General features: G+C 40.2%; 2 protein-coding genes across 7 annotated transcripts in view; both read right to left on the bottom strand.

Annotated features, from left to right (window-relative positions):
• The window catches only part of CHEK1 (checkpoint kinase 1), a 34,109-nt gene extending 17,993 nt beyond the window's left edge, over window positions 1–16,116 (bottom strand). The window contains exons 1-8 of one of the 4 annotated variants that reach the window (XM_008259670.4): window positions 13,499–16,116; window positions 12,636–12,720; window positions 11,317–11,540; window positions 10,181–10,245; window positions 10,022–10,091; window positions 6,232–6,420; window positions 5,011–5,115; window positions 1,686–1,781 (exon numbers count right to left, since the gene is read on the bottom strand). In XM_008259670.4, the coding sequence (XP_008257892.1) occupies window positions 1,686–1,781; window positions 5,011–5,115; window positions 6,232–6,420; window positions 10,022–10,091; window positions 10,181–10,245; window positions 11,317–11,540; window positions 12,636–12,700 (814 nt within the window). In that variant the 5' untranslated portion in view covers window positions 12,701–12,720; window positions 13,499–16,116. Of the gene's footprint in view, window positions 1–1,685; window positions 1,782–5,010; window positions 5,116–6,231; window positions 6,421–10,021; window positions 10,092–10,180; window positions 10,246–11,316; window positions 11,541–12,635; window positions 12,721–12,949; window positions 13,150–13,329 lie in introns of those variants that run through there. The other 3 variants (XM_051848218.3, XM_051848229.3, XM_002708661.6) reach the window with 3 other exon arrangements.
• A 3,642-nt stretch (window positions 16,117–19,758) lies between these two features.
• Window positions 19,759–24,480, bottom strand: part of STT3A (STT3 oligosaccharyltransferase complex catalytic subunit A) — a 31,625-nt gene continuing 26,903 nt past the window's right edge. For all 3 annotated transcript variants that reach the window (XM_008259704.5, XM_051848207.3, XM_002708666.6), the window contains 3 exons: window positions 22,409–22,597; window positions 21,218–21,333; window positions 19,759–20,036 (listed from right to left, as the gene is read on the bottom strand). In XM_008259704.5, coding sequence (XP_008257926.1) covers window positions 19,998–20,036; window positions 21,218–21,333; window positions 22,409–22,597 — 344 coding nt within the window. In that variant the 3' untranslated portion in view covers window positions 19,759–19,997. The remainder of the gene's footprint in view (window positions 20,037–21,217; window positions 21,334–22,408; window positions 22,598–24,480) is intronic.

The following is a 24,480-nucleotide window of genomic DNA, read 5'->3' as shown; positions in this document are numbered from 1 at the left end:
CTTTTTATTTATTGATTGCTTCACTCAAATATTTTATTAGATCTACTACATGCCAATCATTATTCTAAGAGTTAAGTATTCAGCAGCAAGCAAAACAGACTAAACCCTAGGTTCTACAGAGAAGAAAAGGTATTAAATGTAACAGTGGAAAATAAAGAAGTGTGTTGAGGGGAGGGAGGTACAGTTTTAAAGGGAATGACCAGGAAACGCTTGTTAAAAGGTTGACAACAAAGTCAATGTCCAAAGAAGGTGAGAGAATAAGATTTACAAATATTCATAATTCTCACAGAGAAAAATACTACCAGGCATAGGGAACAGTCATGACAAAAACAGTGAGGGAGAAATGTGCCTCCAGTACCTGAAGAACAGGAGAACAAAATAGCTATGGCCAAGGGTTATAGAAAGCAGTACTGAGATCTGAGAGGTAATGAAAGGGACAAGTTATGCATGATCTCATGGGACATGAAATGATTTTCGTTCATACTCTGAGTAAGAAACACAGCACTAGAGGATTTGAGTAAAACAGTACTTTGGACTGATTAGGATAGGTGGAGGTGGGAAAAATATGGTCAGATTCTAGATGTTTGAAAAATAGGTTAACAGAATATCCTAGTGAACTGAATGTGAGGTGAGAGATAAAGATGGCTGAAAAATGACTCCGAGGTTTCTGACAAGGAGGCACCTGCAAATTAACCAAGACAGACAAAACCGTGAAAGGAGTATTTCTGAAGGGGAAAAGTCAGCAACTCAGCTTGGGACACAAAGTTTGAGGTGCCTAGTCCTATCTCCTGAGTTACATTTACACATACACACAAACTCACACACCCACTATTTTCACTTAGCTCCTCAAATCAGTATGTCCAAAATCAAATAAAAATTTCCCAAAATTTTTCCTCCTAAATTATCAGAACCCATGACTCATTCTAGATTCTTCATTCCCCTTCATTTTCTACACCTAAACAGTCAGCAGTCCTATCAATTCTAGCTATTAAATTTCTATTGCCACTAACATATTCCATGCTACCATTTTCTCACATTTAGGCTACTAGTATAAAAACCTATATGACTTTGATTTTTATCCCATTCATCATAAATGAAGAAAAATAGACAGAAAAAAAATTTTTTAAATGACCACATCATTTTCTTGCTTAAACTTTCAAGTGTCCCCAATGGCCTTAAGCTAAAACCCCAAATCGTTCACACGGTTTACAAGGTCCTTCTCTGGAACTTAGGCACTATCTTCCTCTCCAGCATCATCTAAAACCTCTCCCTCTTCTGTCTTCAACCATTTACTCAACAAATATACACAATACACTGTGCTAATAATTAGTGATACAACAATAAACCAGACAGACATGATCCATGTTATAACCTTTCAAGTTCCTCAAATGCACAAAACTTTCTAAAATCTAAGACTTTCCAAATGTTGCTTCCTATGCTTAGAATTAAATCTGCAATTCATCTTACCAGCTCCCCTTTAATCTTTAAATCTTAGAGTCAATGTCATTTCCTTAAGAAGAAAGGTCTTCCCTAATCTCTAAGATTTAGTCAAATGCTTAGCTGTTAATACTCTGACCATCCTTTTCATTAATATAATCACCCCAGTACAGAGACCAGTTATTTTATCGTTGATGTGTGATAACTTTTTTATTGCAGAGAAAATACATGTATTTTAACAATATTACCTTTCTTGAGTGGCTTGTTGTACCATCTATCTTTTTTTATGTCTGGAATGGTAATCCTTACTGATGGATTCTCAACTAGGATTTTATGCAGCAGAGCTGAAGAAAAAACAATAAGACAACATTTACAATAGAGTCATGCAGGTTAGAAATCATATGGCAAGGCCAATATTGTAACACAGCAGGTTAAACCACTGCCTGTGACACCAACATCCCATACAGGCGCCAGTTAAAGTCCCAGCTGCTCCACTCCTGATCCAGCTCCCTGCTAATGGCCTGGAACGCAGTGAAGATGGCCCAAACATTTGGGCCCCTGCACCCACAGGGGAGACCCAGATGGAGTTCCAGACTCCTGACTTCAGCCTGGCCCAGCCTGGCTGTTGCGGCCATTTGGGCAGTGAACAGAAGACGGAAGATCTCTCTCACTCTGTCTCTTCTTATCACTCTGCGTTTTAAACAAAAAAACAAAAACAAAACAAAACAAGCCCTCTTAAGTATTTTCAGTATCAAATTTCATTGCTACAATATTTCATGTTCTCAAGCTACTTCCTCTTCCAGTTTTTGAAAACAAATTTACTTACCAAAAGCATTTTAAGAGACAATAATATAACCAATCATCAACCTAAGGTATCTTATCTTTTTTTTTTAAAGACTGATTTATTTATTCCAAAGTCATAGTTACAGCGAGAGAGCAAGAGACACAGGGGGATGACCAGTGGTCGGCCAAGTGGAAGGCAGGAGCTTCCTCTGGGGCTCCCACATGGATACAGGGGACCAAGTACTTGGGCCATCATCCTCTGCTGCTTTCTCAGACACATTAGCAGATGGGAACTGGAACAGTTGGGACTCTAATCAGTGTCCATATGGGATGCTGTTGCAAACAGCAGCTCAGTCTGCTGCACTACACTGCCAACCCTCTTAATTATCTTGATAAAAAATTCACACATGTCTCAGGGCTGGCGCTGTGGCAGTGGGTTGAGCCTCCATCTGCAATACTGGTATCTCATGTGGGCACCAGTTTGAGTACCAGCTGTTCCACTTCAGATCCAGCTCCTACTAATGCACCTTGAAAAGCAGAGGAAGTTCACCCAAGTACTTGGGCCCTCACTACCCACATGAGAAACCAGGATAAAACTCTTGGCTCCTGGCTTTGGCCTGGCTCAGCCCTGGCCCTTATAGCTATTTGGAGAGTGAACCAGCAGATGAAAGATCTCTCTTTCTTCTCCCTGTAACTCTTTCAAATAAAATAAGTAAATCTTTAAAAAAAAAATCCATAAACGTTTCAACATCAAAATTATATTCTAAGGAACTGAAGATTAAAATGTGATTATCATAAAGACACTAAATGAAAATATATGGCACTTTCGTTATAGAATGGCATTAGGTATAGAAAATAGCTTTCTAAACATGGCATTGCAGTTAGAAACCACAAATGACCATATTTTTGAAAAATAAAACCTCCACATGTCAAAATAGCATAAAAATTAAATTACATGACAAATTTTGTAAAAAGTATTTGTGACAACTGCAAGGCCAAATCACATTAATATGTTAAAAAACTTTCAAAGCATAAGAAAAACTATGTCTTCTCAGCACAACTGAGCGAAATAGAAAGCAAATAAGAAACATTAAAGTATAAGCCTTTATTACCATTAAATTTAAAACAAAATTAAAAATTGTACCATTATTTAAACTGGAAAATTAGTTAAAACTTTTTAATAAAAAGTGATGAGACTGATGAAATATGAATCTTCTGAAAAGCAATTTGGGGGCTGACACTGTGACATAGCAGGTAAAGCAGCCACCTGCAGTGCCTGCACCCCATATGGACGCTGGTTCGTGCCCCAGCTGCTCCACTTCCAATCTAGCTCTCTGCTATGGCCTGGGAAAGCAGCGGAAGATGGCTCAAGTCCTTGGGCCCCTGCAAACACGTGGGAGACCCAGAAGAAGCTCTTGGCTCCTGGCTTTGGATCAGCTCAGCTCCGGCCACTGTGGCTGACTGGGGAGTGAACCAGTGGATGGAAGGCTTCTCTCTTTCTCTACCTCTCATTCTCTGTGTAACTCTGACTTTCAAATAAAATAAATAAATCTTAAAAAAAAAAAAAAAAAAAAAAAAAAAAAAAAGAAAAGCAATTTGGTAAAGTAGCCATAATAATTAAAAACTACACACACTAAAAAAAAAAATAAAAATTAAAAAAAAAAAAAAAAAACTACACACACCTTTAATCCTACAATTTCACTTCTAAGGGTTTATTTTAGGAAGTAATTTAAGAGTACATGTAAATTTAAAGTTACATGTATGCTTATCCTATGACGGTAATTAACAATGTTTGTGGAAAATGTAATTAAAAGAGCTTATTTTGGTGCAAAAATTTTTGAAATCTATGTCTTTTTTCACAACATATATTTTCCATTAACTTTTTGAAGACCTGTTCTATGCATGGACTTGAAAGTGTTTTGAATCAAAATAAACTTAAGTTTTAATCCCACTCTGCACAAATGTTTTGAGGCTCCTTCACATCTCTTTATGACAGTGAAAATTTAGGAAAAATCTAAAATCTCCAACAGACTTTTTCCATGAAACAGAATATTATCAGAGCTTAATGGCACAGATCTACAATGATAGCATGAAAAATGTTCATGAGGCTGGTGCTGTGGCGCAGCAGGTTAAAGCTCTGGCCTCCAGCACTAGCATCCCACATGGGCGCCGGTTTGAGTCCTGGCTGCTCTGCTTCCCAACCAGCTCCAAGCTGGTGCACCTGGGAAAGCAGTGGCAGATGGCCCAAGTCTTTGGGCCCCTGCACCCATGTGGGAGACCCACGAGAAGCTCTTGGCTCCTGGCTTCGGATCAGCCCACCTCCAGCCATTACAGCCATTTGGGGAGTGAACCAGCAGACAGGAGAATGAACTCTCTGTCTCTACCTCTTTAGTATCTCTTTCAAATAAATAAATCTTTAAAAAAATAAATAAAAATGTTCACAGAGCATTAAAGCCAAAAAACAGGTTATGAAACAGCTAGTGGAATATAATCTCTTTTTTTGGTGAAAGTATACCTGTTTATAAATAATATATACGTATAATAAATATACTTTTATTATATATATTTACTACAAAGTGTAGAAGCACATTTAATACATATAATATTTCTTAAAAGCTACTTACTGGGGTTTTAAGGTTTTTTCTTAATTTATATTCTCTAGTTTATTTACAAGGATCACAGATTATTTACATGATCATTTAAATGTTAGTAATTTCAAGAAAAAATTCAAATAGCACAAGACTTCATTATCAAATTAATCAGAACTTTTAATCAAGATAATATAGTTACCTAAAGGGGCAGAATCGATTTTTTTCCAAGGATTGAGGTATGTTTTTTTTTCTTTCCAATCAGAATATTCCTGACAACTGTCACTGGGCTGGTCCCATGGTAATTCTAAAAATGAAAGAAATCTGTTTTCTCAGTGTTCATATCATTAGAAAGATTTCAAGAGAAAATAATAAATAATATAAATCCATGAAAAATTTCCTCCAAATTAATATTCACTACAGTTTTCAAACTAAGAATGCCACTTAGAGAAACTCTAGAGGCACTTCAAAAGATAGAGGAACCACTTTTTGCCCTACTCTCTTCCAAAGTGTTCACATGAATCAAGATTGTTATTGTGATTTTAAGAAATAACTATATATAAGACTTCTAAAAATCTTCAGGATTGTATGCTCCAAGTTTTATAAGTAAGTTATTACTTGTGATGTACTTAATGTCTGTACACTGCTCCCTGCTCACTTCATGTTGAAATACCAAAATATATATGCTGAAATCCTAACTCACAATGTGACAGTATTTAGAGGTAGGGCTTTGGGCAAGTGATTAGGTCATGAGGGGGAAGCCCTCATAAGTTGGATTATTGTCCTTATTTTTAAAAATGCCAGAGCTTGCTTCTGTTCCTTCTGCTCTATGCCACGTGAGGACACAAAGATGGCCTTCTACAAACCAGCAAGAGGGCTCTCACAAGAACATGGGTATCATGGCACCTGATCTCACATTTCCAGCCTCCAAATCTGTGAGAAATGTCTACAAATTTCTGTTTACAAGTCATGTGGTCTGCCGTACTTTGTTGTATAAATTCAAACTGATTAAAATGCTATTATATAAACATAATATAATAGGAGGATGAGCATATAGACTAGCAGTTAAGATGTCTGCATCCCATACCAGAGTATGGAATACATTCCCAGCTCTAGCTCCTGACTCCAGCTTCCTGCTTAGGGACACCCTGGGAGGTGGGGTGATGACTCAAGTAATTGGATTCCTGTTAGCCACATGGGAAACCTGGATTCAGTTCCTGGCTTCTGGGTTCAGTTCTGGTCCAGCCTTGGCTATTTTGGGCATTTAGAGAGTGAACCAGTAGATGTGAGTGCATACTTTCTCTTTCTCTCAATTATTTTTTAAAACAAAAAATTTATAATATGGACTCTCTTGGTTTATTTAATTGATTTTAGTGCAAAAAAATCTGACTTTTCTTAGGACAGGAATTTGCCATGGTCTTACCTCCAGCCAGCATTGCAGTAAGTACTATTCCACAGGACCAAACATCAACTGGTTCTGCATGAAAATCTTTTCTCTTCAGAAGCTCTGGAGCAACATAAGGTAATGTACCACACATCTTGTTCAATAAACGCTCACGATTATTATGCCGAAACACTGTGGCCAAGCCAAAGTCGGAGATTTTGAGGTTATCTAAACAAAAAGAAACAAGGATGACATTGAACATTTTGCAAACAGATAAAGGAATTAATTTCTATTGGAAAAATCACTCGTGTTACTTAAAATTCATAGAACTTTCTCTACCTTAAATGAAAATATTCTCTACCTTAGATGAAAAAAATAAACAAAAAGAAATGTTTAAATGTAAGAAAAAGTAAAAGGCATTACCACCTATACCAAAGTTAGGAAACAGATTCATCTCTTCCATTAACTTAAGAGAAGTATCAACACACACCAACAGTTTAGACTAAGTTAAAGGAAAATGTTGGAGTCACAGGGGCTATGTGGGACCAGCACTATGGCATAGCAGGTTAAGCCACAGCTTATAGCACCAGCATCCTGTATGGGCACCAGTTCAAGTCCTAGCTGTTCCACCTTCAATCCAGCTCCCTGCTAATGAGCCAGGGAGGACAGAAGAAGATGGCCCAAGTACATGATCCACTGCCACCAACATGGGAGACTGGGCTCCTGGCTTCAGCTTGGCCCAGCCCCAGTAGTTGAGGTCATTTGGGGAATGAACCAGCGGATGGAAGATCTTTGTCTCTCCTTCTCTCTCTGTAACTCTGCCTTTCAAATAAATAAATCAATATGTTTTAAAGGGCGGGGGGGCTGTGTTTCTAGAAAAGAGCATTCCCAAATTCCAAACATGAGCTGAAAGTAGAGCAATGCCTTTCATCACATAGCATGGAGGGCAGGAAGAAAACAACAGTTACACATTAGGCACACCGCAGTCAGGATTTTCAACTTAATTTACACTTGATGAATACTATAACCAAATGACAGATATTATATTAGCCAATGCAGGTGGTAGATAAATCATTGAAAAAGATAATAGATAATTATCATGAAGTTTATGAAAATACAGAAAATCATAAGGATCTAACCCAGACCCGTAAGTAAGGGAAAGCCATCTATAAACCTTTTTAGATGATAAAAACTGATAAAACCTTTTTAGAAGGCCATATGGCAAAAGATGTCAAAATTTGAATATTCATTCCTTGAGTCAGCACGTTCCATTTTTTTTTTCATTAGACAGGAAGAGTGAGAGAGACAGAGAAAGGCCTTCCTTCCATTGGTTCACCCCCTAAATGGCCACTACGGCTGGCACGCAGCACCGATCCAAAGCCAGGAGCCAGGTGCTTCCTCCTGGTCTCCCATGTGGGTGCAGGGGCCCAAGCACTTGCACCATCCTCCACTGCCCTCCCAGGCCACAGCAGAGAACTGGACCAGAAGAGGAGCAACGGGGACTAGAACCTGGCACCCATATGGGATGCTGGCGCCACAGGCGGAGGATTAACCAAATGAGCCACGGCACCAGCCCCAGCACGTTCCCCTTCTAAGACCATATCCACAGAAACAATCCCACAAATTCAAACACAAGGATACTCAAAGCAATACTATTGGTAAATAACTTAAACATCCATCAGTAAAAAGACTATTTAATCTCATAACAATGTGTACAATGAAAACTATGGAGGTAGCTACTTTAAAAAAAAAGCACAAGATATATCCACATTCACTGCCATTGAATTTTGGGATATAAACCAGGAAAAAGGCTAGTGCTGTAACAAATTTTTATTATAACATGACTCAGTTTTTGTGCTGGACCAGTGCACAAATATATAGAAGAGGAATCACTATTCTATTTAAGTTAGAAAGTTAATGCCTCAAAATAGGGGACTGATTCTTTAAAAAATCAAGTACATTCACACAACATAATATTTAAGTAATCCTGATATTTACTTGTATTTGACTTCAGAGGTAGCCAGAGTGATCTATCCTTTAAATAGCTATCTGTAACTTTTTTTAAAAAAGGTTTATTTATTTGAAAGAGCTACAGAAAAAGGAAGAGAGAGAGAGAGAGAGAGAGGGGAAAGGGGGAGGGGAGGGGAGGGGAGGGGAGGGGAGGGGAGGGAGAGGGAGAGGGAGAGGGAGAGGGAGAGAGAGGTCTTCCATCCACTGGTTCACAGTTCATAGAAAAGTGGAATTAGAAGATAAGTGTATTTTTTAAAAGATTATTTTTAAATTTTTTAAAGCTTTATGAAAAAACTAGCAGAAGGCTAAGTAACTAAATTACATGGTTGGACAAGATCTTGAAAGTACCTTAGTCCTATTAGTCAAGTTTTTAAATTATCTTTAAATATTCCTGATAATTAATTTTTTGGTGCCGGCACTGTGGCGCAACAAGTTAAGCATCTGCCTGCGATGCCAGCATCTCATATGGGCAACAGTTTGAGACCCAGCTGCTCTATTTCCGATCCAGCTCCCTGCTAATGCGCTGGGAAAGCAGCGGAAGATGGCCCAAGTACTTGGGTCCCTGCAACCACCTGAGAGACCTGGAAAATGCTCCAGGCTCTTGGCTTCAGTCTGGTCCAGCCCTGGCCATTGTAGCTATTTGGGGAGTGAACCAGTGGATGGAAGCTCAATCTCTCTCTCTCTCCTCTCTCTCTCTGCCTCTCCCACTCTGTAATCCTGCCTTTCAAATAAATATTAATTAAAAACATCCTTGAAAAATTACTTAGTGTTTGGCTCTGATGTTATGAAATCCCAAAGCAACCTATTCCAGTTTTGAACAGATCCATTCATGGGAGTCAACAATCCCAAAAGCAACTTAATAGATTTGATCCATAAAAAATAATGTGTATATATACACACACACACACAGAAAGAAGAAAAAAGGGGATGGGGGCGGGGCATGTTAGCATTATGGCCAAGGAGGATAAGCTGCTATCTACAGCGCCAACATCCCATAGGCAATAGTTCGAGTCCTAGCTGCTCCACTTGCAATCCAGCTCCCTGCTAACATGCCTGGGAAGGCAGCAGAAGACAGCCCCTGTGACCACATGGGAAATCTGGAAGACACTGGCTCCTGGCCTCAGCCTGGCCCAGTTCTAGCTGTTGTGGCCATTTATGGACTGAACCAGTGGATGGAAGATCAATCCCTCTCTCTGTCTCTCCTCTTCTCTCAGTAACTCTGCCTTTCAAATAAAATAAATCTTAAAAGCATAATAAATAAAAAAATAAAGATATGACCCACTTCTCTTATCTGCTAAGTTCATTCATTTAATAAGTATTTCTGAAAGCTGACTTTTTGCTAGTTTACAGCATTAAACAAAATAAAAATCTCTTCCTCACATAGCTAACATTTCTTTACTTTTTAAAATTCTCACTCTACAATCTAACACTTTCACTAACTATCCCTCTCAGTTATATGACATCTATAAAATAACTAATTTTCTTGCATCTTTATCCAACTCATAAATTAAAAAGTGTGACCAGGACAAAGCTTAGATCCAGGACACAACAGATACTTACTTTTATTAATTCATGAAAGACTTAAAAACAAGTATTACACTTAATCAGCTAGTGAGCTACCCTTGCTCAAGGTCAGGCTTCCCTACCTCATCTACAATGATATAATGAAAGTCTTGAAAAGTCCAAATAAACTAAGTCTTCCAATTTTCCTTGACTTCTCAGATTTTTTGTCCTGAAATTTAGTAAGACAAAAGCCTTGATCCTACCTTGAATGGCTGTAATAAGTATCGGAGGCAGCATTAAATCATGCCAAACTTACCCCTTTCATCCAACAGGAGATTTTCTGGCTTAATATCCCTATGTGTTATCCCAATACCATGCAGATAAACCTAAGGGAGAGGCACCAGGAAAAACATCAGAATTTGGTATTTCATTCATACTAATTTTAAGTAAAAGGACAACAAACAATTGTACTGACCACTCCTGCCATGAGTTGGTGGAAGAACCTCTGAGCATCCTGTTCAGGCATGCCTATGTCTGGCTCTGTAAGAATTAATGATAACGCTTAGTTTATTGGATAAACATAACCAGGCATCAATCACAGAGCTTCTCAGTTCAAAACTTAAGACATCTGTGATTCTATTTTAGCTAACAGAATCTGATGCTAACAGAAGACTCAAGAGTCTATAAACACATACACTATTGAACTCATATTTTCTGGTCTGTTCAGTGGCAAAAATAAACTAACTTCACAGGAAAATTAGAGAAACAACAAACCATCATTCAAAAATACAAGTCATGCTTTAAAAGTTCCGGCATATTGTATAGTAATTCTGATTTATTTAGCCAACATGGAAATCTAGGGCTATTCAAGCCAATTTCATTATGCATTTAACAGGTTTAAACTTCATACAACCTCTCACACTACAAAGCCATAAATGTGAAGCTATTAAGAAAAGTTCTATCGACTCCCAGACTTTTGACTAAGATCAAGTATAGAAAAGTTCTATTGTCCATTACCTTTTTATAGGTAACTTTGATTTCCATTACCCTCAACTCTCTCCTGAAATTCACACTGGAGATTCTAGTAATCTTAATACGTAGGCTTTAAATAATGAAGTGAGATTCACAGAATGTATTTTATGCATTTCTAAGTGCTCTGCAGTATCGATCCTTTGAATTTGCATGGAATAGCAAATAGAATTTACTTAATATTTACAAAGTAATCCTAGAAAATTCTGTTACTTCACTTAAAGAAGAAAAAACAGTATTTTGGATATGTATATGTATACAATGATTTCATGTAACTATAATTTCTATAAAGAATTATACAAGCCAACAGTATGTTGTATTTATGATATTTACCATGTAACAATTCACTGGTCATAAACTATAAAAAAGTAATCTTTATTAAAGCCACTTATATCACTCAAAAAAAGGTTTTCTTTCAGTGATTCTATATATGCTCTCATGTGTTAGTACAAGCTGCATGAAAAAAGACAACTTATTCCAATTTCATTGTTGCACTAGCAATTCTGAAAGGATAATAACCAAACAGCCCCTCAAGATTAAAAAAAATTAGAAACAGAATAATTATCTTAAATATTTTCATACCTATTCTGTCAAAAAGCTCTCCTCCACTGCAGTACTCCAAAAATAGATACTGGATATTGCCTTCTCTCCTGTGACCATAGAATTTTACTACATTTTCATGATTTAACATTTTATTGATACAAATCTCTTTCTTAATATTTTCCGGGCAGTCTATGGCACGCTTCATGTCCACAATCTTCACTGCAACTGCCTCTTCAGTTATTCTATTCACAGCAAGTTGAACTCTGAAAAGGAAGAATTACAATAACACTCCAGATATTTTAATATTATTTCTCTTAAAACTTCAAAAGATTAAACATGACTTGCACAATATCGCTTTACCTTTAATTTCTCCACCAAGAAGAAACATGGTTTCTACCATGTTTACAATTGATACTATTCCTTTTTGAAACATGAACTACTGTAACACGCCAGAGAAGTCATTACAGGGACAGGCATTTAGCCTAGATTTTCAGACTTGGCTTAAGATGTCCGTATCTCAAATCAGACTGCCTAGATTAAAAAATCTAGCTCTAACTTTTAACTCCTGGTGACTGCTAATGCAGATCCTGGGAGCCAGCGATGATGGCTCAAGTGGTTGAGTTTCTACCACATATGAGACTGGACTATACTCTCAGGTCCTAGCTTGCTCCAGGCCAGGATGTTGAAGGTATCTGAGGAGTAAACCAGCAGAAAAGAGGTCTCTCTGTGTCTGTTCTTAAAAAAATACATAAAATGATTTTTTAAATAATTTGATTATACACACAAAAGTCATTTAATAAATGCTTGATAACATAAACTAAGTTAGGAAAACAACAATTCTAGGCGACATCATATTTAAATGTTATATTCATATAATTTTGATCACATTATCTAACATTTATTAATTCCACACTACACATGCCTATGGTAATGTTCTAAGCACCATTATTGCCATCTTACAGGTAAGAACACACAAACACACATTAGGAAGAGTCCTGGGGATCACAAAACAACGACAACGTGGTGATAGACTGAGGATCTGAAACCAGGAAGGCTATCTGGAGTCTGTTCTTTTGCCCATTTAACCACTATGCTTACCAAGAAGAAATATGTGGGAGGGGAACCATGAATTCAGTTCTTTACAAAGAAAATGTTTAAAAAAATAAATAAGAAGCCAGGAGTATATATTAATCCTCACAACAGACTGTACAATTTCAGATGTCTTGCATTTCAATTGTAAAGATCTGTTCTCTAAAGAGCCGCTGAATTAAATAACACAACTCCAACGAATGTGCACACAAGCCAACAGTTAACTAAAGCAAGCATGAAGGCAAGGAAAGATAAGGATTCAAACTCACTCTCCATAGGCACCTTCTCCCAGGGTTTGCACCAAGTCCCAATCTTCCACAAAGGGCACTGCCATGACTCCACCAAGAACCACGGCTGTAAAACGCAGGAACCCAGAGAATATGCGGGATGAGTCTAAGCGGCCATCACCGGTAAAACCACTGAGCTTTGGGTCCCCCACAAGACCTGCTGCCTCCCCCTTAACATCTCATCCACGTTTATCCAAGTCTTTAAACCACAGCAAGTTTTCTGAACGTGGGCTTTTCGCCGTGTAGATCGCAAACCCCATCCCCATGCACACCGAAGGCCGAAACTGCGCCCTCACCCGGCCTCCCCAGGAAAGTCAAGGGTGTGAAGAGGGGCTGAGGGGCAAATGGCTTCCAGTGAACAAGAGCGGGGTTGGGACAGGTGAGTCTGAGGACGACAGTAAGGCGCTGCGGCTTGGTAGAGGGGGAATAAAACGCCAACTGCAGCCCCTCCTCCCCACTCGCTGGGTACTGATTCCCACCTCACCACCCCACCCCCACCCCACCCCACCCCACCCCACCCGCACCCGTCCCAAAGGCCGGGAGGAGCCCGGGGCGGGGCCAAACTGCCCCGAGAAGCGGAAGGAAGGGCTGAGACCCACAAGGACGGCGCCCAAGCCTCTGGGGACGCCTGCGGCAAGGTGGTAGCCTCTCCCGTTTCCCCCCGCCCCCTACTCACACAACGGAGACCCCCTTAGTACTATACACCTCCACCTTCCGAAACCGCCTCTCCGCGGGAGTCACTTCTGCCTTCGCCCGTCAACGATAACTTTCTCACTGTGTTCCTCCTCACTAACTTCCGAACCCCTTCCCCGGGTTCCTTTCCCACCCAACCGGCCACTCCTCACCAGGCTGTCCTTAGCCCGCCACTACAGGAATCCAAATGCAGCGCTTTTCCCGCCAAAACTTGCTTGCGTCACCGTGTCGCAAACGAGCGCGTCCTTGCCGTAAAGTAGGGCAGCGCACGTTCCCATGCCTGCCTCCTCTGAAGACTGGCTGCTGCTAACGCCCCGCGCCAGGAGGCGGTGCCTCCAGCGGACGTCTTCAGCCTGCCGGGCACGGGCTACTTTGTAATCCGTGAGGTTCCTGGTTGAAGAAATTTAGGAGCTGCCCGTCCCGTCAGTGGGAATTGGCCTCTGGGCCAAATGCGAAACGACATCCGGTGTGTGGAGCCCGACTGGGCGGAGGGGAAGCCTCCGTCCCAAAGCGGGCCATCCCTGCGGGCCGGGGGGTCCCCGCTTTGCTCCGGGAAAGGCTACGTCGCTATTCTAAGTAAAGCGACCGGCCCGCGACCTCCGCGCACCTGCACGGCGGAACTGCGGGCAGCGTCGTAAACACTGTGTCAGCTTGAGTGCCGGACCCATTCTCGAGCCGAGAAGCTTGCAACAGCTGTTGAGAGTGGAGCCTGTGAAGAATGAGTGAATTCTGACGTGGGAGCCAGAGGCATCTAATGTTTTTGGAGTTGGCGGTAATGTCAGGAGAACCAGTTTTGCCTTGTCTGTGAAAAGCCTCCAAAACAATACTTCAGCCAATCTTTTTGAAGGATGACCATCTGCCTAGTTTAGTTCTGCTAGCTTTCTAATTCTTAATGTATAAGAAATAGGTAAGTGGAAGCCAAAATAAAAATTTACAATACAAATATAAAAGCAAACTTGAATGGCAAACCAAACTCTGAGGAAAAGGACTTAACTAAACAGTCTGGAAAGTGAGAATTCAAGGTACCAACACGGTCATCTCCATTAAGTATGCCAGTCCTCAAAGCTGAGCCGCATACACCTAGCAAAACGAGCTACTGTCATACTAGTAATAGGTGTAAAATATATTGCACCAAATATGCACACGTCTGACTGAAAAGAAGCAAACTTAGGGGCAGAAATCAAGAATAAATCTCCAGCTGCTTTCCGTATGAAGCTTTGAAACATGGTATTACAGTTTCGGTTTCATGTAATACACAGCAACTGTTCTAGATGCATACTGTATGCTGCAAACAATATGAAGAGGTCAGATAAAGGCAGTCATAGTGCTGCAGCAGTTTAAGCCACTGCATGGGACACCCACGTCCCACTTATCAGAGTGCTTGGTTGGAGATCCAATCCACCTTCCTGCTAATGAGCCTGAGAGTCTTAGCCCAAGTACTTCAGCTCTTGCCACCCACGTGAGATCAGGAATTTGGGGAATGAACCAGTGAATGGAAGACATCTGCCACTATTAAAAAAGGAAAAGGAGGGGCCACGTTGTGTCAAAGGGGGTGAAGCTGCCACCTGGACACCAGCATCCCATATGGGCGCCGGTTCGAGTCCCAGCTGCTCCACTTCCAACTCAGCTCCCTGCTAACGTGCCTGAGAGAGCAGCTGAGGATGGCCCAAGTGCTTGGGCCCCTGCTCTGGTGTGGGAGTCCAAGAAGCTCCTGGCTTCAACCTGCTCCAGTTCTTGCTATTGCAACCATCTGGGGAGTTAACCAGTGGATGGAAGATGTCTTTCCTTTATAACTGCCTTTCAAACAAGTAAAATCTTTTAAAAAAGGAAAAGGAGCTGCACAGTTCTCATGTAGTCTGGATAGAATACATCATTTTAGCCTGAAAAAGGGTATGCAGATTTAGGCAGAATACCATTTAAAGGTAGAATATATGAGATAGCACTTCTGAGAATAGATCGTTCCCTTATGAAACCTTACAAAAATAATAGTAAGGGATAAATTTTTAAAAAACCATTAAGAATGGTTAATAAAATGTTGGAAAATGGAAGACCTTTAGATGAAAGGTACTAACTTAAGTGAAATAAAGATAAATCCCAAAGATAGCAATAGGAAAACAGAAAAGCAACTTATTTACATCTCAGAAATCCCAAAAGGTTCAAGTTGAATTGCTGAATCCAGGTAATGCTGAATGTAGAGGTGAAAGTGGGGTTAAAAACAGACAGAAAGACCATAAGAAACAAAGAAACCACTGTCCCTTTTATCCCCATTCCTCCATGCACCAAGGATCTAGTCAACATCAAAACTAGGATAATACTAGAAAAGGTAAATGCATGGCATATGAACTGAGTTCAGCATTTCCGTGTTAGGCATGGTTTTTGCTTGAGTACTTTAAAGCAATAGAATTGAGTTTATGCACTGAAGGTTGAGCCTTAGATTTTCCTTCCCTACTATACTAACAGAAAACTGACAGCTTGGCTTATATACTTAAGTAAGAGGATACACAAACCTTTTCAAAGGATGCTCACCTATGTAGGAGAAAAATAACCTAAAAATATCAGCGTCAGAGATTTCCCAATTTAACAGTCTAGCCCAATCACAATAGATTGCAACTGAGGGGCTGGCCGGCGCCCCGGCTCACTAGGCTAGTCCTCTGCCTGTGGCGCTGGCACTCCAGGTTCTAGTCCCGGTTGGGGTGCCGGATTCTGTCCCGTTTGCTCCTCTTCCAGTCCAGCTCTCTGCTGTGGCCAGGGAAGGCAGTGGAGGATGGCCCAAGTCCTTCTTCCAAGACCAGGAAGAAGCACCTGGCTCCTGGCTTCAGATCAGCGCAGCACGCCGGCCATAGAGGCCATTTGGGGAGTGAACCAACGGAAAACCTTTCTCTCTGTCTCTCTCTCTCTCACTGTCTAACTCTGCCTGTCAAAAAAAAGAAAGAAAGAAAGAAAAGAAACTGAGGGGCCAGTGCTGTGGCATAGCAGGTAAAGCCGCTGCCTGCAATGCTGGCATCCCTTATGGGCACCAGTTCAAGTCCCGGCTGCTCCACTTCTGATCCAGCTCTCTGCTATGGCCTGGGAAAGCAGAAGGTGGTCCAATTCCTTGGGTCCCTGAACCCACGTGGGAGACCCAGAAGTAGCTCCTGGCTCCTGGCTTTGGATCTGCCCAGCTCCAGCCAGTGTGGCCGATTGAGGAGTGAACCAGCGGATGGAAGATTCTCTCTCTCTCTGCCTCTCCTCCTCTCTGTGTAACTCAAATAAATAAATCTTAAAAAAAGAAAAGAAAGAAAAGAAACTGATATCAATAAGCTCTGCCCCTAGCAAACCTTTCAATGAGCTTTTTAGGATCCAAGTCAAAAAAGCAGACAACCAAGAATTTGAGAGTCTTTAATTGGAAAAATGTCAAAACAAAGGAATATTCAAACCCAAAAAAAAAGCTTTTGATCACTAAAAATATAGCAGAAAAAAACTATTTTAAGTAGAAAAATAAAGTTGAGGAAGTCTCCCAGAAGGAAGATGGAAAGCAACAAGAATACTAGGAGATTTAATTCAGAAAGTTCAACATCAAAATAAGTAATTTTTCAGAAAGAAAGAGGGTTGGAGGAATTCACATGGAATACAAGAATATTTACCAGAACTGAAGAACTTCACTTTCCATATTTAAAAATTCAAAGTACTCAGCAAAATGAATGACTCACTTAAAACACATCATTGGGATCAGCACAGCTCCGGCCGTTGCAGCCATCTGGAGAGACCTCTCTCTCTCTGTCTCTACCTCTCTCTGTAACTCTTTCAAATAAATAAAATAAATCTTAAAAAAAAAAAAACAACTTTAAAGATTCTAAGAGGTCTGCAATGAGTGGGAGGGAAAAGACATACCAAAAAACAGGACAGTATTCATTTCTCAAAATTTGGAATAAACAGCAGGCCAATGCCTTCACAATGATCCTAAAGTAAATTATTCCCAACCTGAAATATCCAGCCAACCTATGAATTGAGTGTGACAAGAAACATGCAATCTCAAGAAATTTATCTCCTTCAAACACTTTGTCAGGAAGGTATTTAGAGGTGATAAGAGGGCGCGTGGGGGATATTATGTTTGGCAGGCCAGCATCCCCTATTGGAGTAGTGGGTCAAGTCCTGACTGCTGCTTCATTTCTAATCCAGCTCTCCACTAATGTGCCTGGGAAAGCCACAGAGGATGGCCTAAGAGCTTGGGCCCCTGACACCCTCCTGGAAGACCCGTAAGGACTTCCTGCTTCCTGGCTTTAGTCTGGCCCAGCTCAGGCTGCTGGAGCTATTTGGGGAGTGAACAAGCAAACAGACAATCTATTCCTCTCTGTCTCTAACTGCCTCTGTCAATCTGCCTTTCAAATAAATAAATCTTAGAAAACAAAGGGAGAAAAGGAACACACACACACACACACCCCAGTCTGACAGTGAAAGGCTACATCAACCCAAGAGGTGTGCAGCAAACCCGGTGAGTTAACCAATACAAAGTGGAATATACCAAACAAAAGACATCTCTAAAAAACCTGGTGTGCCTAAATATATTAAAAGTAGGTTGGCAAAAATTATGGAGAACTAAGGTATAAGTTACAAGCACAAAAAAACAAGTGAAGAAACTCCCTGAAAAAATAACTTACACAGGGGAAGAAAAGCAGAAATAGTATATACATGGCTTACTTTGAATAGCCATAGGTAAAAACTAAATACTGATATAACCTAAATTAAAACTAACAGAACTAAATATTACTAGATAAAATTATAATAGAATTAAAACTATAATAAATATAGTTAGAACTATAATAGAAGATGGTAAAAATGTGTGTCCATGGGGTAAAAGGATGGTGAAAAAGAAATAAATCCTCAGTTTCAACACCAGAAAGTCAATATTTGGTGCATAAAATTGAAAAACCAAAACAGCAAAATAGAACAGATTTCTTAATGATGTGGAACCAAGAAATGTGTACATCATGGAGTTGAAAGTAGTAGCCTCTGGGAAGTAGAAAACCTGCTTATTTGAGATTCTTAACACTAAATGCATTATAACAATGGAAACAAAAAGTATATATATATAAAAAAAAAGATAGCTTCATGAAGCCTAGAAAGTAACACAAATAAATTCCTAAGAGCAACAACTGGTATTAATCAGATTGATAAAATTCAGAATAACCTTACAGTAGGGAGAAATTCTATATATAAATTTAGTACTGAATTAACATGTACTAAACCAGTTTTTATATAAAATCTAAATCTCACCCACAGTTTGAAGTTCAGGATATATAAATTAGCTTAGAAGGCTAGGTTCCCTGGGTTTACAAGTATAACCAAGCATATCATTTGGCAGCACCATTTTAATTTAATCTAAAGACCATATATAATTCCAATTTTTTTGACCATGTAAGAGTAGGCAGTTACTTTATATTTTTTTTAATGACTTAGAGTCTGTATACATCAGTGATATGTCTTGTGTTATAAACATGGCATCCTACTGTATTGAACATAAGGCTAGTTGTCATTACATTAAATATCCATGGAACACTGTGCTTTTGAATTTAAAGGTTTTGAAGTTTTTCTTACAATCAGGCCAACACTGTTCTTTTTCTAGGTATCTGTTAAAAGTAATTCTCCTTCTGTTTTGTAGCTTATCTGTCAAGGGCTTCAAAACCAAGTAATTGAGATTTTTTTTTTTTAATAATAGTACAGAACAATAAATAGGTTGAGCTCACCTTGAATAACCACAGGAGTTTTAGTGAGTCTAAAGAAAATGAGCAAAGAGCAACTTACTGTGTCATGGCTAGTGAGAGCACGAAAAGCTAAATTTCAAGTAGTTGTATATTTTAAAGCTGATTCAAAAATACGAACTGATCATTAAGCCCTCTACATAATGTTGGAGAGGTTTCTTCTTTTCCACTGATGACAATAATTTCTTTGTCATCAGTCTTCAAAACCACAGTTAGTCACCCTTGATTTATTCCTGCTTCAAAAAACAAACTGGAAACCCTGGCTTATTCCATGGAACACGTGGTAAGATCAGGTCTGGCTAATTGCTTTCTGTCCATTATAAGGTCAAAGAGCCTCTAAGGACAGGAGAAACTACAAATAAGATGTAATAGCAACAAAGCTGTCTTTCTTGCCCAGAAATGGCATTTTTGTGGTCCCACATTTATTCATTTGATAAAAATCCACAAACTATGTGCAACGCATTGTATTAGGTGCTGCAATGCAGAAACAAGAACAAAATTGTTTATATATGTAGGATCTGAGCGAGTCCTTGACGGTTTTCCTGATCTGAGAAAGAATGCCACTACTTGCCTCATTTAGGAAGCCAAGAACATGGATGAGCTATCCTTCTATCTGCCCAGCATAAGCTTTCACCTTCCTCAAACCAGTTATAATTCAAAACAAATAAGGCACATTTAAAAAAAATTCCCCCCTTTAATTGATCAAAGTAAAGCCATGACATTTCATTTGGTAACCTGCTCAGAATTATAAAAATTATTTAATTTGGCCCAGCCCATACTGCCCAGGGCAAAACGTTCAGACAATTCTAATCCCATCCGGCTCTGTTCTTATAAACTGCATATTTTAAAAAAATCTTCAACGTCCTAAACATGACGCTCTCAGTGCGAAGAATATTTGAGCTGGATGTGACATTTATGTCCTTGACAAGCCTCGATTATCCAGGTCCTTTACCTGCAACATAAAGATGCCAGTTTAATATTTATAATTAGGTTAACTTTGGAAAGCTTTTCTACTGAAATGGGTTAACCCAGAGAGGAAGTATCTTGGTTTCTGCTCCCTGGCTTAGTGTTGTGGATAAATGAGCACAGATTAAAAACTAGCTCTACTCTGATTAGAGTACTAGAGTACTCCTTTGAGGGGCAGTGTAAATTTTCTACCCTCCATATAGATCAAGGGTTCTCGACATTTTCTTACGTAAGAGAACATTCTCCTAATGGACTTCATGTGACTATGCCATAAATTCTGAAGAAAATGTGGTTTAAAAATACAAATGGGAAGGCATCTGGCACAGAAGTTAAGACGCTGATTGGGATACCTGCATTCCACATCAGAATGCCTCGCTTGAGTCCCAGCTCCACTCCGGATTGCAGCTTCCTGCTAATATGCACCCTGAGACAGCAGCTAATGGCGTAAGTACTTGGGTCCCTACCACTCCTGTAGAACTGAATTGAGTTCCAGGCTCTGAGCTTCAGCCCAGCCAAAACCCAGCTATTGCAGGCATTTGAAAAATGAAACAGTAGATGAGATATCAGTATTTCTCTGTTCTTTAAAATAAATAAGTTAAAATAATCGAATTAAACACACACACACAAATGGGTGGGCATTTGTCCTAGCAGTTAAGACGTCAGTTAATATACCCACATCCCCCACCAAGATTACCTGGGTTCTCTAACTCTGGATTCCAGGTTCCTGCTAACGCAGACCCTGAGAGGCATCAATGATGGCTCAAGTAATTGAGTTCCTGCCACCCACATGGAAGACCCAGATTGCCCAGTCCTACCTGATACGGGAGTATACCAGCAGATGAGAGCTTTCTGTCTCTCAAATAAATTTAAAAAAAAAAGCACAAGCACTTTCTCCCCACCCACCCCTTAAATCTGGCAGTGATTCAAACATGATGACTCCAGCCCCAACTGGAAAAACATCACTGCAACAACTGCCAAAATGACAGTCAACTGGGATGTCTACTAAGAACAATCTGAATTAAACAGGGAAATCCTTAGATGCAAGCCTTCTCAGACACAGGCATCACAAGAATGTCACTTTGAGAAACACATGACCCATTTTCAAAGCACCAAAACCAATCTGCAAACGTGAGAGCTGCTTTCTGAGATAATACAGCATCTGCTCACCTTGTATATCCTGACCAGCCAGTGTTCTGTGGTATATGCCTCCTCCAGCACATCAAGCTCAAAGTCTTTATTCCCAATCTCAGCATTTCGGACACGGTCAAAGCCTGGTGGACGCTCTAAAAAGGGACGAAAAAAGAACACACTTCTTTCTACAGTACTAATTTCCTTAAAAAGATTTGGCACATCATCTATTAACTGGATTGTTATTCTCAGTCTGCAGTTTTTGGTTAGAGGGTAGGATCTACAAACAGCCCATTAAGTTACAAGGATAAATCAAGTGTTATCCTATTCAAATCCTGTCCAAGATGATGCATATCAGAATCCTTGACATTATCTCTTTTCTAAGAGACAGGGGACTAACTTGCAAGCCCCTTACATTCCTGAGGACTGTCATACATATGCCTCCATAACATTCTGGTAACCAAAGGGTCACAGAAGAACCTAATGGAAGCCAAAAGCCTGAATCCACTTCGGAAATTCTCCCAAGTGCAGAACCAAGATAATGGAAGTTGGAAGGAAAGACTTAAGCTGTTCAAATTACTGCCTATGTATTGATCTGAAGAAATGAAAAGCCCTTTGTGTCTCTGTCCATTCTTTTCTTCACTGCAATACCCCTTACTGAAACATAATAAAAATTATGGTATAGGACCTGGGGGAGGCCTTTGAAGATGCCATTTGCAATACCGGCATCCCATATCAGAGTGCCTGAGTTTGAATCCTGGCTCTGATCCCAATTCCAGCCTCCTGTTAATGAGCACCCTAGGAAGCATCAGGTAGTGGCTCAAGTGGATGGGTCCCTGCTACACATATGGGAGATTAGGACTGAGCTAGCTTCCTGGCTGTGGTCTAGCACATTTGGAGAGTGAATCATCATATAGGAAATCAATCTATCTTTATCTCTCTGTCTCCCAAATAAACTTTTAAACATTTTTTAAGAAATGCAGAATCTAGAGCCAGACTCCCCAAGTTTAAATCCTGACTCTACCACTAGTCATGTGACATTAGGCAGTTAAGTAACTTATTTGTACCTCAATTTTGTCATATAAAGTGACAATAGTATTAATATCTATCTTTAGGTTGTTGTGAGATTTAGAAGAGTTAATAGATGTGAAGCACAAAAGGTAATACCTGGCATACAGAAAACTTACACAGTAGAAGCTACCATTATTCGTGTTATTAAGTATCACTCACTAGCTTCTGTGTAGACCTGTCCAAAGCGGTAGTAACACATCTTGTACATGAGACAGTTGAGCAGCACTGGAGAACCCTCACGGTCCACACGGAATTCCCCAGTTGGAGTATAATAGTCATTCTCCTTGATATGTTTGCCTGTGTCTGTGCTGCCTCCAATCCGAACCATCCAAAGAAATTTGTTGATATCTAGGAGAAAAAACAAACAAAAAAGCTACATCACAAAGGCTGCTATAGTAAAATAACCTATAAAAAGGTAAATTTCTAAGACAAGACCTGATTTTTCTAATGGTGAATGATACCATTTAACTCAAATTTATAAAAACAGAAAAGATGATATATGGGCAAAACGTTTCCTCAAAATATATAACTTCTTAGAAATTATTAAAATCCAAATCCATGGTATTGGTCCAAACTTAAACTACAACTGAAATTAGACCTAGGGGCTGAGATTATGACAAACTGAGCTAAGCCACCTACAAAGCCAGCATCCTATATGGGCACCGAGTCCAGTTCCCTGCTTATGTGCCTGGGAAAGCAGCAGAAGATGGCCCAATCTAGAACTCCAGGATAGAATTTCTAGCTCCTAGCTTTGGTCAGGCCCATTCCTGGCCGTTACAGCCTTTTGGGGAGTGAACCAGCAGATGTAAGATCTCTCTGTCTCTCCCTCTCTCTCTAACTCTGTTGTTCAAATAAATAAAAAAAAATCTTAAAAAAAAAAAAAAAAAAGAAAGAAAGCAATTAGTCCTAAGTATACCCAGCCCCAGCCACTGCGGTCATTTGGGGTGTGAACCAGTGGATGTAAGATCTCTCTGTCTCTCTGTCTCTGTCTCTGTCTGTCTCTCCTCTTCTCTCTGTAACTCTTAATAAATAAAATAAATCTCTAAAAAAAGAGTCCTAAATATTAGCTGGGGCTAAGCTATTGAATGTTGTAGTCACCAGTCACAGGTAGCTCCTGAGCACCTGAAATGTGGCTAGTCCAAATCAGGATGTGCTATAATAAAATATCGGGGGCCAGTGCTGTGCCTGCTCCAGTTGCCTGCTTTCGTGCATGCTGAGTCAGAATTCACACTGACCTTGCTGTTGGATTGCAGTGCTGTTTTTTTCCCATAATGCATTCTAGGAACAAGGCCAAAGGTAGAGAGAGAGTACAAGCAAGGAAAATGTTTAACCTACCCCAGAAAACAAGTAACTGAAGCACTTGTGAAACGTCCTACAACAGGACCCTTGAAAGAAAATACTGTAACGGTGACAAGGACGATGACTTTATCCCCAGCCACACCCACAGAGGGTCCAACACTGACCAGGCTCCCTAAGAGGTACTGGGATCCCCATAGCCCCACGGAAGAGAAAGGACCACCCCATCATCCTCAGGGCCGCTCAGACTCGAACTGGGACCACTTGTAAAAATCCTTCAACTCTAAACTTCTTCACGCAAATGTGACCAATTGTCAGGGATTTTAAACAGATCATTAAAGCAGCAGAGGCTCCATGGGCCCCTACAGGGCCTGCTTGGCCAACAGAGGTGTTTAAGTCTGAGAAACCTATTTGATGGAATTATTCTACAACTCAGATAGTTCCCTAATTCAGACAACTCCCTCTTGACCTGAGGTTTTAGTATCAATAAGGTAGATCATCATTACAGGGAAATGCTATCAAACAAATCAGCACTTAGAAACTCTGAAAAGCTTTCTAAAAACACAGGCCCTGAACCAGTCAGAAAGCTCACATGACCTGCACCACTCTCCCCTTGGGCATGCTACCAGCCTGGGACAGACAGGCAGCCCTCCATTTCCCTGGGAGGAAAGGACACTGACAGATGCTGGTATATGGTGGGGACAGGTGTCTTGATTCACAAGTTCCATTTCCAACTGTGCCACCACCGGATCTTGCTGTTTTACCAAGAAGGGTTGACCACTGGGTGGCAGGTTACTGGGGATCAGGGTATTCAGAGGATCCTGAAGCACCACCACCCGCTGCAGAGATCACTTATTGATTGTGGAAGGAAAACACACTCCTTTCAAGGGAGGGGTCGCCCTCTAAAAGCGAGGACTGGCCCTTGTCATCACTGA

This window comes from Oryctolagus cuniculus, chromosome 1 (genome assembly GCF_051225735.1).
Source record: "Oryctolagus cuniculus isolate XC-2025 breed Fujian yellow rabbit chromosome 1, ASM5122573v1, whole genome shotgun sequence".
Lineage (NCBI taxonomy): Eukaryota > Metazoa > Chordata > Mammalia > Lagomorpha > Leporidae > Oryctolagus > Oryctolagus cuniculus.
Note: the sequence above shows the minus strand (reverse complement) of the source record. Positions and strands in the feature narration are given on the sequence as shown.